The sequence below is a fragment of the Microtus oregoni genome, unplaced genomic scaffold (genome assembly GCF_018167655.1).
Source record: "Microtus oregoni isolate MIOR12 unplaced genomic scaffold, Mior012 000016F_ref0000370, whole genome shotgun sequence".
Taxonomy (NCBI): domain Eukaryota; kingdom Metazoa; phylum Chordata; class Mammalia; order Rodentia; family Cricetidae; genus Microtus; species Microtus oregoni.
In genome coordinates this window covers 16,373,272-16,392,226 of record NW_024543075.1, presented here as the reverse complement: position 1 = coordinate 16,392,226, position 18,955 = coordinate 16,373,272, and the positions used below count along the sequence as shown (strand labels likewise).

At 43.7% G+C, this 18,955-nt stretch overlaps 1 protein-coding gene across 6 annotated transcripts in view; it reads left to right on the top strand.

Annotated features, from left to right (window-relative positions):
• The first annotated feature begins 3,741 nt into the window (after positions 1–3,741).
• The window catches only part of Inpp5f (inositol polyphosphate-5-phosphatase F), an 82,105-nt gene continuing 66,891 nt past the window's right edge, over positions 3,742–18,955 (top strand). For all 6 annotated transcript variants that reach the window (XR_005975773.1, XR_005975772.1, XM_041666390.1 and 3 more), the window contains exon 1: positions 3,742–4,072. Coding sequence is in view for 4 of the 6 variants with exons in the window: in XM_041666390.1 (XP_041522324.1) it covers positions 3,976–4,072 (97 nt within the window). In the remaining 2 variants the exon portion in view is untranslated. The remainder of the gene's footprint in view (positions 4,073–18,955) is intronic.

Sequence of the window (18,955 nt, the reverse complement as noted above, 5' to 3'; positions counted from 1 at the left end):
TAACTTGCCAAAAGGGAACTTCCCAAAATTAAGGTTAGGGAAGGGCATTGTTTCTGTCTTTGAGAATAAAGGTATCTAGCTAAGGAATCTGAAGATCACTGGTCAAATGAGACATCTGAAGAAAATGGACAAATCATCCAGAGAAAATATCCCAAGAAAAAAAGTAATTTGACCATTGGCATATCACATTTCCAACAGGACAAAATTTCATAAATCTTTCCAAATATCACATTTCCAGCAGGGACTCTCTGGTGAGGGTCTTTCTAAGTAAGAAAATGGGGAGCTAGAAAGATGGTTCAACATTTATGAGCACAGACCGCTCTTGCAGAGGGTTTGAGTTTGGTCCTGAGTACCCACATTGGGGGGTTACTCATTACCAGTCCAGCTTTAGGGATCTGACACCCTTTTCTGACCTCTGTGGCACTAGGCTCACATGTACCCACCCCACACAGATACACAGTTGAAAATGAAAATAAAAGGCAGGGCACGGTGGTATATGCCTTTCATCTCAGCACTCAGAAGGCAGAGGCAAGCATAGGTGAATCTTTGTGAGTTCAAGGAGAAGCCTTGTCTACAGAGCAAGTTCTAGGACAGCCAGGAGGTATAAAGAGAAACCTTTTCTCTATAAGCAAATAAACAAAAAGAACCAAAATAAATAAATGATTAAATAAATAAAATATAAGCAAACATGCAAAAAGATAACTGACATATAATGGTCATTACTGTTCAAAAACTAGAAAACAGCAGGATCTTTTTTCTTTGTAATCTGAGTGACACCCAGAGCAGGGGGACCTTGAGTCAGCAAGTTTGGAAGAGGGATACAGGTTGGGAAGTAGCCATGAGCCAAGAAAGGACAGGTCAGCCAGGGGTTGGGAACGCTGCAGGATCAAGGTCCACAAAGCCCAAAGCAGGGTAAGGGGAAGTCAGCTGTGGCAGGAGACTCGCTGAGGCCTGCCCCAGAAACAAAGCCCTTTCTCTTCTCACTTACTCTGCTTTGCCTGGCAAGCATGCGGCTACCCCAGGGCCTGGCATGGATTTGGAGTTGGAAGGAGAGGACAGTATGGCTTTTGAGTCAGACAGATAGCAGGGGTATGATTTTTCCAGGGGGTTCCTCTCTCTTAGCGAGGCTGAAGTCTGATTCATAGGTAAACCAACCTTGCACAATGGCTTTAAAGAGTGACTGCCGTTTTTGACCAGACCGTCAGGCAGTTTTCTAATGAATTTCATTCAGAATTGTGCTACTTAACATTAGGTGCACATTAGACTCGTTAGATGGAACTTAGAACAAATACTAGTGCCAATGCCCTACATGAATTAAATTCTTCAGTTGGTCTGAGGGCTAAGTATTGATATGTTTTACAAACGTCTCAGGTGATTCTAGTAAGTAGCCACAAGGTTGGAACCACTGGTTTGAACACTTGAAAAGTTGAAATCAACTAATTTTTTTGAGAGATGGTTTCATGTAGCCTAGGCTAGCCTTCCTCTTTGATTTCATTTCCTGATGTGGTATGCCCTTCTTTAGGCTGTGAATATGTCTTATTACCATTGGTTAATAAAGAAGCTGATTTGGCCAATAACCAGGCAGAAGATAACTAGGTAAGAAATCCAAGGGGAGGGGAGTGGAGGAAGGGGAGCAGAGTCAGGGAAACACCAGCAGCTGCTGGAGAAGCCACATGTGAGGTAACAAGCCTCGAGCTTCATGGTAAAATATAAACTAGAAATGACTTAATTTAAGATGTAAAAGTTACTTAATAAGCCCGAGCTAATAGGCCAAACAGTTTGTAATTAATATGAAGCCTCAGAGTGGATATTCAGAAACTAATAGACGGGAGAAAGACTTCCACCTACAATGTACCAAGTGCTGGAGTTACAGGCATGCACCATCATGCCTGGCTTAGTCAATTTTAAACAGGATTGTTTAATGTGATTCTTTAATACATAATGAAATTATTTTCAGGGCACATTGTCTTCATAGAACTTTCTCGGTACTAATTCGATGACAAACCTGTAGTTGATTTATTCTTCTAAATTTCTGTTGAAACGTTGTACTGTCATTGCCTTTGTCCACATCACATCCCAGAGGTTTGGTGGAGTAATCCCATGCCCCTTTGCCCTTTATGTTGTGTTGTCTGGGGCAGCCTGTCAGGCCCTGAGCTTATGGGGAAAGATTCCAGGGCATCTTATTGTCATGAGACTTCGGTTGATCTGTGGCAATTCAACAAGGAAATCAGTGTGAGCTTCACAATAATTAGTAACAAGAGCCTCTTCCTGTTTCATTTGAGCAAAAGGTTAAAAGTATTACATCCTCTATCTTAGGCTTCTATCTAAAAAAAAGAACATTTATTGCGTATTTCTGTGCCTGTGTACCACGTGCATACAGGAGCCTATACAGAGGCCAGAAGAGGTGTCCAGTCACAGATGATTGTGAGCAGCCTTTGGAGGGCTGGAAACTGAACCCAGGTCCTCTGCAGGAGCAGCAAGTTCTCTTGACCCGCCAAGCCATCTCTCCAGCCCCTTAGGCTTCTATTTAAGATCGTTTTTAAGGCCTTAAAGACGACAAGAAAGGAAGAAGACTCATTGATGTACAGAATTGGGAGTCTTGGTGTAATTTAAGGTCACGAATTCAACCAATTCTTGAGACTAAAATCTTCCCAAGATCACACAGCAGGACAGACCCGAAGATGGGTCCGAAGACTGGGAGACGGGTCGGGTCTAGAATCGGAAGCTTTATTCCTAAATCCTTTCTGATAAAGGTGGCCACCTGGCCATTTTACTATCTCTGAGCGATATCCATTATTTTTTTTTCTTTTCACATCATGAACTGACTTTCTGCAGTCAGGCTTCTCAGACTGTCCTGTAGTTCTCATCAGTCCTGTTAACTCTGGTGTATTTTCTGTTGATTCACGCATCACCATTGATGTGCATTTACTAAATGATTGTTGGTGTCCAGGCTCTAATACGAATCCCCGAAACAGAAGCGGCCTCTGCTCAGCGGAGGGCCCACTTGGAATGGAATCTAGGAGCCAGTCTATTGGGTTGCACTTCTGAGCTCGGTGTTGTCTATGCTTAGACTGGTAGGAAATGTACCCAGGTAAGAAAGGAATGTCAGGTGGATTCGGGGACTTGTCCAAGCTTTTCTAGGAGCTAATGGAAGGAAGGACCGGTTTGCATGTCACGGAAGATTCGAAGGGCTGCACAGAGGGTGACTAGCCAGTCTAACCAGACTCAATCTAGCACAGGGTCCGCCCGAGGTCGCAAGTGTAGGATGCAGGCGGGACACAGGAGGGGCCAGTGGGAGAGGCAGAGGAGCGGAGGAGAGCGATTGAGATCGAACGAGGAGAGAAAGCAGCGGGGGAGGAGCTGCAGCAGACGCGGCAGAACTGCCAGCTGAGAGCTCAAAGAAGAAAGGCTCGAGGCAGGGGGCGAGGCTAGTGGGCGGGACCGGGGCGGGGCCTGGGCGCCATTCGGAGAACTACAGAGGGAGGCGGAGTCGGGGAAGGAACGTAAGGGGCGGAGCCTGGGGGGGGAAACCCGGGACAAACTACAGGAGGTGGAGTCGGCGGGCCGGGGGAGGAGCCTGAGTAAGGGCGGTGCCTAGGGGAGAGGGGCGGAACTACCGGAGGTAGAGTTGCACGGCAAGGGGAGGAACCTGGGAGGAGGCGGAGTCTAGGGGGAGCCAGGATGAACTAAAGGAGGTGGAGCCTCAGGGTAGGGGGCGGGGCCTGAGTAGGGTAGCTGCGGGGGAGCGGGGAGAGGCCTCTAGGGCCGCGGCCGCCCAAGCGTGATCTCTGCCGGCGGGTCAGGCCCCGGGGTGCTTCCCCTCCCTGTTCCTCAGAGCCGTGGGTCCTCGGCCTCTCCACCAGGCACGGCTCTCGTGGTCGCGGTGGAGGAGGAGGACGTTTGCACAGCTCCCCGGCGGGCCGCTGCTGTGCCCGGACCGGGGACCGCCGCCTCCCCGGAACGCGTGGGGCCGGTATGGAGCTCTTCCAAGCAAAGGACCACTACATCCTGCAGCAGGGCGAGCGCGCACTGTGGTGCAGCCGGCACGACGGCGGCCTGCAGCTCCGACCGGGTGAGGCGCTCGGCGCGGGCTGGGTGGGGCGAGCCGGCCAGCTGGAGCGCAGTGGGGGGGCGCGGCCTGGGCCCCCCCGGAGCAGCGACTGGGAGGTTGGGCCGGCTGCTTGGAAATGTCAGCTCCGGTCCTGAGGGGCGCGGCCGCCTCCTTGGTGCGCACTCCAGTCTCTGTGCGGCGGGAAAGGCCGGTCACCCCCCTTTAGTGTGCCTCCTCCAGTATCTGGGGCCTGGGGAGGGGGGACCGGGTCCCTCAGGCCTCCACCTGCGCCGGCTTCACGCCGTCCAGCGCGGCAAAGTTCTGGGTTCGAATTCCATGTAGTTCAGTGGAAGCCTTGGCGGGACGCTCCCTGTTGACATCCTTGTGTTGTTCCTGGTCCCTTATTAAAGAGTGACTTCATGAGGGTTACCTCACAGCACTTGATCGAAAGCTCCGTGTATGACTTGCCATTTTCGAGAAGAAATTGTGTCGGCTGTCACTTAAACGGTTAGGAGAGGTCAAAAGCCTCCATCATTTGCCTTGGGAAACTTTGCAGTCGGGTTAGGCAGCAGCACCTGTCCTCAGACAGCTGCTGTCTCCCTATCTCTCTGGGGAGTCTGGGCAACTTCTGCTTAGTTGCCAGTGCTTTTTTCTTATCCACTCAAGAGCTTTTGACTTTAGGAAAAGTGAGACTGGAACTCTTGAAAGAGCCACCCTCGGAAGTTTACCTGTATTCCTGGAGTGCATCTAGTGTAACAGCTTCAAAGGGACTTTTCTGGACATCTTGTTACCACTTAGGTAACAGGTCCTTTAGTATGTGAGCCCCACTCACCATGGCAGCCTGAGGAGCAGGGTCGGGATATTCCTTTCCAGGGGACATTCAATACAGAAGGGCACTTTAGTGACCTCCCGGACACTTTTCGGCCGAATCTCCTGTGTCATCACGAAGGCCTGCTATGTTGCTCTGAAGGAGAACGTTTTTTTTTTCCTTCTCCAGAAATACGGTTCTGGCTGTATTTCCTTGCCACTGTATTTTATGTCCTCTTTTCAGAACGGAGACACTACCTTATCCACAAGACTCCTGGTGACCTTGGGATAGATGATATAAGTAGGCTAGTTTAGGCTAGTCTCTTGCTTTCTTCTTTACCCCAATTTGACTACTTTCCTAGCCTGCCACCCGTGTGAGGTTTAGAGCAGGGAGAATTAGGCTGTAAAATTCCCAAGAGCTGGTTCCTGGGAGCTGGAATGCAGGACTGAATGGAACTTGAAGTCCTTATCAGCTCATCAGACAGGACGAAATTTCCTGTGCCTCGGCAGTTTCCTCAACCAGAAGCTTAACCCCAGCCTTTTTTGGAATAAGCCATTTGGTTTGGGTTACACTTTGTCCAAAGTCCATATCAGAAAGCAAAGTTAACACTTTCCCCCATAATAAAAAAGTTTGTTCTAGCCATTACAATTAAGTTTTCTTTTATTTCTTAGATATGTAGCCCATTCCCCACAAACATGGACCACAAATCTAGAGGAAGGCAGAGGCCATCATATTTCAGAATAGGTAGGCTCTTGTGAGCCTTAGGTGTTCAAGTTGAGTACATGGTGCATCCTTGTAGTTACTAAATAGTTTAGTCTGTTCAATACTCACGATTCTAAGAATAGCTATTTTAGTAATAATGTTTAATTGGCGTGAATGCTCTTCAGATCTTTTATCTGTACAGTTATTTCAAATCCTGTTTTTTCTATTGAACATTTTCCTCTGTTTTTATGGCCAGGTTTGCTCTTGTTTGAAGTGACAACAGTTAAAATCTTAGTCGTCCCCCCCCCCCCCCCCCCCCCGTTATTCAACAACTGAGCAAACTACTGACCAAGTTTGTTTCACCACGGGTGGTATTATAAGACCAAGCAGTGCTGGGAATTGTGATTTTTTTTTTTTTAACGTGTGACTACTAAGTGACCAGAAACAAGAAATTTTCTTTTTTTCCTGGAGACATAAGAAAAATAAGTGATGCCGGCGGTGGTGGCGCACACCTTTAATCCCAGCACTAGGGAGGCAGGTGGATCTCTGTGAGTTCAAGGCCATCCTGGTCTACAAGAGCTAGTTCTAGGACAGGAACCAAAAGCTACGGAAAAACCCTGTCTCAAATACCAAAAAAAAAAGAAAAAGAAGTGATAATGATAGTTAAGCTTAACATGAGCATTTCCAAAGCTCAGAATCCCTGCTATTCTCAGTTCCTGCCTGCCTAGGTCATTCATTGTGTGTGACTTCTGTTCGAGGCCACCCACCCTGTACTAGTCTAGCCTGCATCCATCGGGCAGAGTTATTGGTCACGTTTGTTTTGTTTCTTGATGTTTTCTATACTTTGTACACTTGCAGTTATAATCCTCCCTTTCTCCATTAACCTGTGTCTTCTCAGTTGGCATTATTTCCTCATCACAGGCTTTGCTTTACTAATAATCTTGGTGTCTCTGGGCTGAAGAGTGTTTGTAATCAATCCAGAACATACTTTATGATTGAGTTAACCTGAATTAAACATAACTTCAAGTTTCCTCACATTTAAATCTTTGTTGTAAAAATAAGATGATCTCTTATGTTCGTTTTAGGCCTCATCCTGATTCCCCATCCCCCTCTTGCTCTATAGCCCAGGCTAGCCTGAAACTCACAGTGTCGCTGATCTCAAACTCACAATGCTTTGACCTCTGCCTCCTCCTGGATTACAGTGTGACCTATGATACCTAGCTGAGTGATTCTCTCTGTCTCTCTTTTGTTTTGTTTTTGTTTTTGGGTTTTTTTTTTTTTTTTTTTGAGACAAGGTTTCTCTGTGTAACAGCCCTAGCTGTCCTGGGACTAGCTTTGTAACCAGGCTGGCCTTGAACTCACAGAGAGCCTCCTGCCTCTGCCTCCTGAGTGCTGGGATTAAAGACGTGCACCACCACTCCTAGGCTGAGTGACTCTTTTTAAAGATTTGTTTAGGCCGATAGTGGTGGTGATCACTTCTAATCCCAGCACTCAGGAGGCAGAGGTAGGTGGATCTCATCTCTGTAAGTTTCAGGACAGCCAAAACTACGTAATAGAAAGACCCTGTCTCAAACAAACACTCAAAAGAAACAAAAAAAGATTTATGTAATTGAGTGGAAAATCTTTGTTCAGTTCATTGAGAAATGTTAGAGCTTAAACTTTTGATTTTTTTTGTGATAGGATTCCTTATTTTTTTTTGACACTTTAATTTTTTTAAGGAAAAAATTGAACGTAAATATTTGTCTGTTTTTATTTTCCTAACAGAAGTGAGTAGTCTATGTTTTTGTAAATCATTGAGCTTTTGGTTTGTTATTTTTCTTTTTAAGATGCTTATCACTATTGCAAGTTAATGGCCACCAGAAAAAAAGTAATTAGGTTGTTTTAACTTCTCCCAGGAAAGAGTTGTGTAAATATTCAGTAATCTCCAGAGAGTAGAGTTTAATGTCTGACACTAAGAATTATAGTTTAATCGAAAGGATGCCAGGAGAAGGGGAGAAAGGAGGAGGGTGATGGGACACATGAGACAGCAAAGCAGAAAAGAGGTTCTGGGAGTTGGGTCAGAGGGCACAAGGGAAGACCAGGGGCATGGACAAGATCAGGGAGGAGGAGAGTAGGCTGAAACATATTTTGCTTGAAAATACTGTAACACACACACACACACACACACAGGCAAATCCAGTAATTTGTATGTTAATTAAAAATAAAAAATATATTTACTACATATATATTTAAAAAGATTTTAGTTTAAGAAATTAAAAAACAACATATAATCCACTATTGGAAATAGTTATGTAGTCTTTTTCATTTAAAATTGCTTCCACTCTTTTGGCTTTGTGTGATGGGGCAGTGTTACATAATTTATTTCTGTGTGTTACCTCATTCTATTCCGAGACTGAGTGACCATGAGAGATCTCAGAGCACCTGCTGTACACACAGCATTTATAAACGCATGGTCCATATATAGCAAATGGTACTTTAAATAATACACAGTAGTGAGCATTTTTTCTTCCCTTTTTCTTTTCTCTTTCTCCCCACTACCCCAGGGGATACTAGCTGTCAGAATTCACACCAAGTTTTCCTGCCCGTCTTACAGTTTTGGCAATCCAATTATTTTCCCTTTTAGAGGGAAGTGGCTTTTACATGTTGCTTTGTACTTGTGGAGGTCAGGACAACTTGTGGCCATTCTCTCCTTCCACCTAGGGATCAAACGTCGATTGTCGGCTTAGTGGCAGTCACCTTTATCATTTTGCCAGCCTGAAATTATTTTTCACTGTCAAATGAAGTTAACTTTTTAAAATGGGAAATTATTATAGAATTGAAATCCATATAGAATACTAACCTCTGGAGGGCTGTTGTGTGAAACTGTATTCAGTTTATTTAGTATTTTGTGTCCTGCTGTTATACACACACACACACACACACACACACACACCCACACTATTTTTGTTACCTATATAGTATACTGTCAACACGGTAGCAGTTGGGCTGAATGAGTCTTTACATTTAGTTTGTTATCTGCATCTTCACCCAAGATTGATACCAGCGTACAGTAGCAGCTTTTACTTGTTGAGCATTTCTGAGCCAGACAGTGCTCCGTCTCTATCTATTATTCCATTTTCATCCCGCAGTAAAACTCTGGAAGTTAATTTTGTTAATAACTTCTTCTGTTACAGATGAGAACGTTGAAGCATAAAGGAATAATTTCTCCAAATTCTTGGAGGAAGAGGGAGAGCCAAGGCTTCTGCTCCAGTATATGGCTTCAGTCATATTCTTCAGTACTGACAATATTGTTTTATAAAGCTGGGCGTGGAGGTACATGCCTTTAATCCAAGCACTCAGGAGGCAGAGGCAAGGAGGCAAGGATCTCTGTGAGTTCAAGGCCAACCTGGTCTACAGAGTGAGCTCTAGGACAGCCAGGATAATACAGAGAAACCCTGCCTTGATAAAACAAATATAATGAATATATAAATAAATAATAAGCCTCTCTACCTTGATGACTGTGAGGCTGTAAGACTTGTGTTTCGTGGGCATCTATAAAATGCAGCCTATAGGGGAATAAGAGGCCCCTCACATGGGAAGGCCAGTGCAGGCTGCACAGGCTGGTAACGGGGCTTCTCATTTGTTCTTGTCCCTGTGCCTGCCTTGTCTCATTTCCTGCAAACTTAGTTTATGTGGGTATAAGGAACTTCACAATGTTGTTATATGGTAGGTTGACAAATAGCTTTCTAGCAGTTTTTCCTTCTTGGGTTTTTAGAGCATCTGTGGAAAAAGTGGGGATAGATTATGGGGTAGATCTTGGTATGTACTGCATGGGAGCTGTTTCCTCCAGTGATGAGCAACCTGAACCCTGTCTTAGCGTAGCTTTGCAAGAATCCTAGATCCAGTTTCAGGGCGACCTTTCAGAGTACACAGAGCAGAGAGAATGGAAGAGAACAAACCTTTAAGGCAATCGCTTTCAAAGATGGGAGGATTTTTTTTTTTAAATCCTTGATTCCTAGATACTTGTGTTCTGGCTGGAGCCTGCCAAAGGAGAGTACCATCAAGTCAGAACATTGAGGAAGGAGTGGCATAGGGTACAAAGACTGACAGAGTAGAGCTGCCTGGTGCCAGACCTAAGTGACCTCAGTGTAGTGTTTCAGAAACCTGACTGCATTAGAGCTCTCCAAGGTGTCCAGCATCATGGGACCTCCCAGCTAACACAGGAAGAATATACATTTATCTCTAGATCTATGGCGGATGGCCCTCAGAAAGTCATCTGCCAGAGCTGTATTGGAATAATTATCGTCCCCCGTTCACCTTGTGTAGTTTGAGCATCAAAGGCTTGTTGGGAGGATTAAATAGTGGCTAGGACCAAAGACTCCTACATTGTCGAACATTGCCTCTGGTTCTGTGCTTGTTTCTTGTTGACATTTTTTCCTGTCAAGGGGGACTCTATCTTAAAGACCTGTGGAGTTGAGCAGATCTGGTTTCCTTTTAAATGAAAATGAGTGGGACCCACAGATGTCTTTGTTTTTCTCCCACCTGGTCCTTCTGCCAGAAAGGTTGCTCTTGCTCGTTTTCTCCTTGGACTTTAAGGTGCAGTAGGCTCATGTCTTTGTACACAGATACTAGACTATTGGAAGAATCATACTAGTTCAGCTGCACTCTTGATTCAGTATACTCTAATTTTGGTGTGACTTTATGGGGATTTAAATGTGTTAGGTCTTTACAAACTCTGTGGGGTTTTTTTTTCTGTTGTTGTTGTTTGTTTTACAGACTGTTCTATTCCTGTTCAAATGTTTTAAAACAATACTCTAAAATCTAGCTTTGAGTAAGTGTGAGGTGACAGTGATGTCACAGAGCCCTGATAAATCATGACGTGTTAACTGATCTAAATTACGGTCATCATGTGTCAACTGGTCATAAGTGAGCGGAGAACATTTGAATCAAAGCCTTTATCAAAATAGGGGGAAATGTCATTATTTCTTGCTGTGGATGGTCTTTCTGTGCACTGTGAATATGTGTTGCTCTCATTGATTGATAAATAAAGTTGCTTTGGCCTGTGGCAAGGCAGGATAGAGCCTTGTGGGAAATCCAAATAAAGATCCAGGAGAAGGGTAGAATCAAGGGAGATGCCACCCACCCAAGAGGCAAGATGCTAGCATATTGGTAACACCACAACTTCATAGCAATATATAAATGAATAGAAACAGGCTAATTTAAATGTAAGAGCTAGTTAGAAATAAGCTGGAGTCATCAGCCAAGCATTTATAAGTAATAGTAAACATCTGAGTGGTTATTTGGGAACTGGCGGGCAGGAGAAGAAACTCCCATTACAATTTCTGGCTGATGGTGATATATAAGTAATAATGTATATATAGTGTTTTGAAAGTGAGGCTAAACATTGAACATCAAGCATTATAGTACTTGGCACACATTGATAGTGTCTTCTTTCAGTTGCATGTTCTGTAGGATGGCTCATTTTGCAGATATTGAGAGACCCTTAAGGGAACTGCTTCCATTCATTAAAAAAAAAAAAAAAGAAAAGAAAATCAGTCATACTTTCTTTGGTAAAACTAACTGAGAAATGTAGGTAGATTTTAGGTCAGTGTTCCTTTGAAACCTGCCACTTGCCTTAAGCCTAGAATTTGGGAGTTGGAGGCAGGAATGTTAGACGTTCAATGTTAGGCAGGCAGTGGTAGCCCAGGCCTTAATCCCAGCACTCAGGAGGCAGAGGCAGGCGGATCTCTGTGAGTTCGAGGTCTGGTCTACAAGAGCTAGTTCCAGGACAGGCTCCAAAGCTACAGAGAAATCCTGTCTTGAAAAATAAATATGAAGTTCAAGGTTATCTTCAGTTGCATGAAACACTGTCTGGAAACACCAAAGCATCAAGTGGAGGGTGAATATGAACAAAATACATTTTATTAAACTCTCAAAGATTTAATAAAATTATAGCTGCATGGTGGTTGTGCATGCCTTTAATCCCAGGACTCTGGAGAGAGGGGCAGACAATTGCTGTAAGTTCGAGGCCAGTCTGGTCTACAGAGCAAGTTCTATGACAGCCAGGGCTTCTGTAAGCCCCGTCTCAAAAAACAAAAAACAAACAAACAAAAAAATTAAGATGTAAATAGTGATACACCTTTAATCCTAGCACTTGGGAGGCAGAGAGAGGCAGATCTCTGAGTTTCAGGCCAGCCATAGTTACATAGTGAGTCTGTCTTTTATATACACACATAAACACATGTGTGAGATATTTAAAAAAAAACAATAAAAACCCAAAGCTTCTTTTGGTTTTAGGTTCTTTCAAATTTACTCTTGTATTTCCTGAACTTAATAGTAGGATGCATCAGGATATACTAATTTGTTTAAGGAATCTCATTCTTATCAAACAACTTTTCACTTTCTTTTAAAAAAATACTGAGCTTTAAATTTCATAATTTATGCAGTACTAATATATCTCATTTAGACAGTTATAATATCTAACTGTAACATTAAGGGTTTTTTTCCTCCTTTTTTGTGAGTATAAGATCCCTGGTGTTTCACATAATTAAGCATTGCTTTTATGCCAGATACAAACCCTTTTCACCCTATTCTGAGCTCAGGGTAACTGTCTTTGCCCAGGAAGGCTGTGGTGGGCACACTAAGAGCTTCTGAGGATGGTGGTGTACTAGCCTGCCTTCTCAGACTCATTTATAGAGCTGTGACATTTTCCTAACTTTCCAGTACTCTCATTTCTTGAAGAAGAGCCCTCCCATTTAATTTAGCATTGTGTTTCTTTTGTCTTTTAAATTACACTGTGAAGTCATTTAGTCTTTCAAAAAAATTATTGTTTGGGGGCTGGAGATGTTTATAGCTCAAGTGACAGAATTTGTGCCTAGCATGCACAAAACTCTGGGGTCTATCCTCAGTACTGCATAAAACCCAGTGTAAAATGCTGATGCAGGTCTGTAATCCCAGAACTTGGGAGGTGGAAGCAGGAGGATCAGGAATTCAAAGTCATCCTCTCTCACTGTCTTAGTTAGGGTTTCTATTGCTGTGAAGAGACACCATGACCATGGCAGTCCATATAAAGGAAAACATCTAATTAGTTCACTATCATCTTGACAGGAGACGTGGCATTATGCAGGCAGCCATGGTGCTAGAGAAAGAACTGAGAGTTTTGCATCTTAATAGAAAGGTAGCAAAAGAAGACTGCTACACTGGGTGTAGCTTGAGCATATGAGATCTCAAAGCCCACCCCCAAGGAACACTTCCTATTCCAGCAAGGCCACCTAATAATGCCACTCCTCTATGAGCCAAGCATTCCAACACATAGGGCTATTGGGGTCATACCTATTCAAACGGCCGTGATTACCTAGGGAGTTCAAGACTAGTGTGGGCGACATGAAACCCTGTCTCAAACTAAACAAAAGCAAGTATTGATTGGAGATTGTCTACCTGGTATATGCTAAAGTAAAAAGATGGATAACCCTGCTACCAGGCTAGCAGGAAGTGTGGTCCAAGGAGGAAACCCGCAGGGGTTCTAGAGACAGACACTAACTTAGAGCCTTTACACAAAGTTATGTGCAAGACTGAGTTGGATTTGTTTGTTTTGAGACAGGGTGTCACGTGCCCTAGCTGTCCTTGAACTCTGTAAGTAGCAGAGGGTAGCATTGGCTTTCTGATCCTCTTGTCTCGCAGTACTAGGGTGAATGTAAAGTGGAGTGCTGGGAACACTATGCCTGGCTCACTAATTTGAGTCTTGAGGTTTTGAGATCTAAGTGGTTCTTACCCCCATTTCCTTCCTAATAAATGGGAAGAAAGGTGTTCCTTGGTTTAATTGTAACGTTCCTTCAGCTCTAAATAGCCAGATCACATCGCCCTATAAAAGTAAAAAGGCTTTTTGAAGGCACCAAGCTTGTGCTTTGTGGGAATTTAACTTACCAAAAATAATACCTTGCTTTTGTTTCATGTGATAGGCTCTCTTTATGTAGCCCAGGCTGTCCCGGAACTCCCAATGTAAACCAGGCTGGTCTTTGACTCACAGAATTCTGCCTCCCAAGTTCTGGGGTCAAAGACATGCACTGCCATGTCCAGCTGAAACAACACTTTTTAGGCATAATGCCTTCCTTCTAGCAGGATATCATAGAGGATGGGGAGCCTATAAGGACAAGTAGGATCTAACTGGCAGACTGTAAGATGATGTACCGCTTTCTTCTACTTTCCCACTCTTGTTTTTTTGTTTGTTTGTTTGTTTTTCCTGAAATGGAAGCTGTTCTTCATCTAAGGCCAGGTGAAACAGTGAATTCAAGACAGTGGTGGTGGATTTGAAGACATAGCTTTTTGTTAGCCCACAGTAGTATATACTATTACAAGAAATCCTAGAACAAAATACAGAAGAGTTTTAAATAAATTTTTCAGAAAAAAGATGCAATTATTTAAAAACCAGCTGAGAGAAAGGTTGTGTCTGTTGCGTGTTAATGGCTGTGTCTAAATGAGGAAAGGGAAATACGGGGGTTTCTCTCAGATTACTGTCTCCCTCCTTGGCCTTGAACTCACTATACAGCCAAGGATACTATGACCTTTGATAACCTGTCTCCTCTTCCCAAGTACTGGAGTTACAGGAGTACTTCACCTTGTTTGGTTTTTATAGCACTGAGTATTAAACCTAAAGCCTCGTGGGCGCTAGGCCAACTCTCTATGTACTGACTGACATCCCCTCCCCTTGCCTTTGGATGTGTGTTTCTTTCCGTACCTTAGACAGCTTTAATGCCAGCTCTCTATATTAGGTAATATCTGTGGAGTTTGATCTTTACAGTTTCCATGGATGGCATGTCCCATGCATCATTCATGAGTCAGGCTGATAGAGTAAAACTAAGCTACTGATGTGGATTCCTCCCAGGGATCTGTAATCACTTAGGCAACTAATTCTAAACCTGCCTATATGTCAGAATCACCTACCTGTCAGAAGAATTTAACAATTCTATCTATGCTGTCACCCTCCCCTCCATCCCGGCCAGTTAAGTGCATCTCTCCAAGGTGAGCCAAGACATGAGTAGTCTATAGGCCGCCTAGATGATATTAATAAGCAGCCTGGGTTGATAGCCGTTGAGCTTGGTTTTATGCTGGGAAATCACCACCTGCCACAACTTTGGAATTGGATGAAATCTTCAGCTTGCTGCCTGGCAGAGAAATAATTAGCATTTTCTCTCCCCATCTCCCCTTCCCCTAGCCAGTTTGGATGTTCACCTTCCTAGATATGGACGGAGCGGGGAGGACCTGGGACTTACCACAGGGCAGGGAACCCTGACTGCTCTTTGGACTGGAGAGGGAGGGGGAGAGGAGTGGGGGGAGGGGGAGAAGGGTGGGAGGAAGGGGAGAAGGGTGGGAGGAGGGGGAGGGAAATGGAGGCTGGGAGGAGGTGGAAACTTGTTTTTTTTTTTCTCCTTTTCTCAATAAAAAAATAAAATAAAATAAATAATTAGCATTATGGAGGTTAAGGAACTGTGCATCAAACTTTGATCTTTAAGATGGCGCCTGAATGAAGTTATTACTTAACCTGCTTTCCTGCCTCATTAAATTCTGAAAATCAAAGCATGACATGCTAACAATTGGAGCTTTCAGTTCCTCATCCTAAAGCTCTTTTCTTCATCTGTCTGACTTTGGTTTGGTGAGTGTCAGAGGAATAATAGCTTTTGTCTTTAGCAGGAAGTGAAACTGGGGTCTGATTAGATATGCATAAACTATCTGCCCCCTTTTAAAGCTGCAGCTGAAACTCGCCTCTGAGCTGTGTAGACGCCACGGGCTCTTGGTCTGAGGGAGTGCCTTCGCTCTGGGATCTTGGAATGAATGACTCATGCTCTCATGCAGGCTCACAGTGCTTAATCACTTGTTTTTTGTGTACCAGGAAGAGAAGGGCATATGAAATAGAAGCTGTGCACTCCTGCCAGATGGTCTTGAAATTAGTGGAAGTGTTGACTTAATGGGTCAAATAGCTCAGCTTGTTTCAATGACAGGATTTGACTGTATGTCACTTTATTATTTCACAAATTAAAATTTGGCATTATTTCTAAAATGCTACACTTGTGTAGTTTGTAAAGAGTTCTTATGTAACTTTGGTAGTACTAAATTTTAAAACTTATCTGTGAATTTAAAATGTTCGTCTTTGAATTTGTTTGCCACTAGCTGAAGGACAGGTTATAAAATGGTTGGAGCAGTTCAGTTACATGGGTGTTCTTTGTGGAGGGATGGCACAAGGCACGGCCACTTTCTCTGCCATTCTGGTCCTTTCTGTTCCCAGACTAGCCATTAAAAATGCTGACAGTGTCAACTCCTTCGTTGTTGTGTATGCCCAGGCTACCACCATCTAGCCCATTATACACTAGGCTTTGCTAGTGCTAGCTTGTTTTATTTCCTGAGTGAAGAATAAGATTATAATGTATTTCGTGTTTACATGAGATCTGCATCTGCATGCATACACTCACACACACATACAGCTTATCCATTACATGTTGTACTAAATGATCAATTCCAGCAGCTCCAAAACGGATCCTCCATTTCCTGACCAGTTACAAAGTCTGTTCAGGTCTCACTGGTTCCTGTCTCTTGGGATCACATCTTATCATTAATTATTATTTTTATTGATAGACCAACACTTTTTTTTTTTTTTTTGAGAAAAAGTCTCACTAGGTAACCCTGGCTGGCCTGGAATTCTCAGAGTTCCTACTGCCTCTACCTCCCAAGGGCTGACATTAAAATGGTGTGCACATTCTTGCCTGACTTAATGAATTTATAAATTTATTTATTACTAGCTTTTAAAGGTTTATTTATTTTATTTATTTTTATTTTTTTGGTTTTTTGAGACAGGGTTTCTCTGTGGTTTTGGAGCCTGTCCTGGAACTAACTCTTGTAGACCAGGCTGGTCTCTAACTCACAGAGATCTGCCTGCCTCTGCCTCCCGAGTGCTGGGATTAAAGGCATGCGCCACCACCGCCCGGCTAAAGGTTTATTTTTTATTTTATGTGTATAAGTGTTTTGTTTGCATGTATGTGTGTGTTCTATGTACATGCCTGGTGCCCTTGGAAGCCAGAAGAGGTTGTCTGATTCCCTGGAACTTGAGTTAAGTATGGTTGTAAGTTGCCACATGGGTGTTAAGAACCAAACTGGGCACTCTTCAAGTATAGCAAATGCTCTTGACTGCTGAGCCATCTCTCAGGCCCATCAATGCATTTGTTTTAAAAGTGCCAATATAGCAAAGACTAGTGTTTTGATTTGTCTTTAAAAATAATAAAATCTTGGGCTGTGTGATTCGGTGTTAGAATATTTATTTGTCTAGCATATGCATGGTCCTGCTTCTCCACTCTAGTACTATGCACAACAAACAAACAAACACCCTGAAATGTTAGTCTTGCTAGTAGTTTATGGAAATAACCAGTTGTTAGGAGAAATCCATTTTCGTCCTTTGTGTCTTTTTATTTATTCGTTTCATTGAGTAACTGTTGAGTGCGCGCCTCTTAGGCACCAAGCACTGTCCCAGGTCCCAGGTTCACACAGGTGAACGAAACAGGATTTGGAGTCAATAGCCCTTTGTTTGGTCAGTTGAAAATGATTACATTTATCACGACTATTAATGTGCTATTTCTGCCTCTTTTGTATCCTTTAAGTTACTGTTTTTTCCCTCCCCGATGTTTTCTCTGTCTTTCCTTGGGTAGCGTAGGGTTTGTCAGGTATCTTTGTGGGGCTGTCGAGGTAGCTCACTGGGTAAAGGTGCTTGTTGCCAAGCCCGATGACCTAATTTTCCTCCTTAGAGCGTTAGGAGAGAACTGACCCCTGCAAGTTGTCCTCTGACCTCTACACCAGTTTTCCCTTTCTGTTTGGTTGTTTTTCCAGACAGGGTTTCTCTGTGTGTGTATTCCTGGCTGTCCTGGATCTCACTCTGTGACCAGGCTGACTTTGAGATCCGCCTGCCTCTGCCTCCTGAGTGCTGGGATTAAAGGCCTGAGCCACCATTTCTGGCCTCCACATCAGATTTTTAAAAATATGTTTAAAATATTGCACATTCTAAGGTCAAATATGGTAGGAGAATAGGCCAGGCAGAGCTGCAGAGTAAAACCCGAGGCTGGGAATGTATTTTAGTGCTCAAGTGCTGCCTAATGTGCTCAAGGCCCTGATTTGATCCCCAACAGCCCCTTAAAATAAACAATATATCATCCAGGTGTGGTAGCGCATGCCTTCAATTGCAACACTCAGGACACAGAGACAGGTGAATCTTTGAGTCTGAGGCCAGCCTAGTGAGACCTTGTCTCAAAAAAGAAACAAAACAAAGCCAGGTGGTGGTGCTCACGTGTGTTCTTACAGCTCACTGCTTTCTGCCTCCTGACCCAACAGTTCTTAAAGTGTGCAAGAGTCTTCTGTGCATTCAGTACATTTCAGTACCTGTTATTTGTTAAGAAACTTGCTGGATCCTAGCATTCTGTGCTACCAAAACATAAGTGTTAATCTAGTCATGCTGGCCAATCACAGGGACCAGCACTAGGAAGATAGGCCCACCTCAAGCTATGCTAGAGACAGGCTGAATGATTTTGCTTCCCAGACCCACCCAATAGTATAGGCCCTGTAAGCTTCCATGAGCTTCTGCTGGGTCTGACCAGCTGACTCTGAAAGATGCAACCTTCCTTTCCCTTTTTTCTGTCTCTTTCAGATGCTGGCTAGAACCCAAGTGTGCCTTTTCTGGTACTCAGGTCTTCCTTACTCTCTCTAAAACTTCCTTTCTTGTAGCTGCCCTCTATGCTGGTCAACTCAAATGGCTTGGCTTATTTCCTCTCTCCATTTTCTTCCAACAGGTAGCTGCTGAAATTAGCAACTTCTCTGCCCTGAGTGTTTGCTTTAGACTCTCATACAATGATATTACCTTGAGTAAACTTTGCTTGGCTTTCAAAGAGAGAGAGAGAGAGAGAGAGAGAGAGAGAGAGAGAGAGAGACAAAATTTAGTTTTTTTGGAGGCTATTTAAATTTTAACTTTTATTTATTTTTAAGTGTGTGTGTGTGTGTGTGTGTGTGTGTGTGTGTGCGTGTGGAGGTGCCTGTGGAGGCCAGAGGTGTAGGATTCCCTAGGAGTTGGAGGTTGTGAGCTGTTTGGCGTGAATGCTAGGGACTGAGTATAGGTCCTCTCCTCTGCAAGACAGGGCCGAGATGTGCTCTTAACTGCTGAGCTATCTCTTCAGTCTTGATAACAGCGTTTTCTGTGGTCCACAGGGTGAAAGGCTTGGCTTTGGACAAGGACAGTGGCATTAGGTATGCAGAGAAGTGTAGTGATCATCAGATGTGGAGGGGAGAGAATCATTAGGTCTTGGTGAGCAACAAAGGCATTCTGGGTGTCTTGGAGGTTTTGGGTTGGGCAGCTGGAATGGTAATAGTGAGCTCACACCCCATGCAAA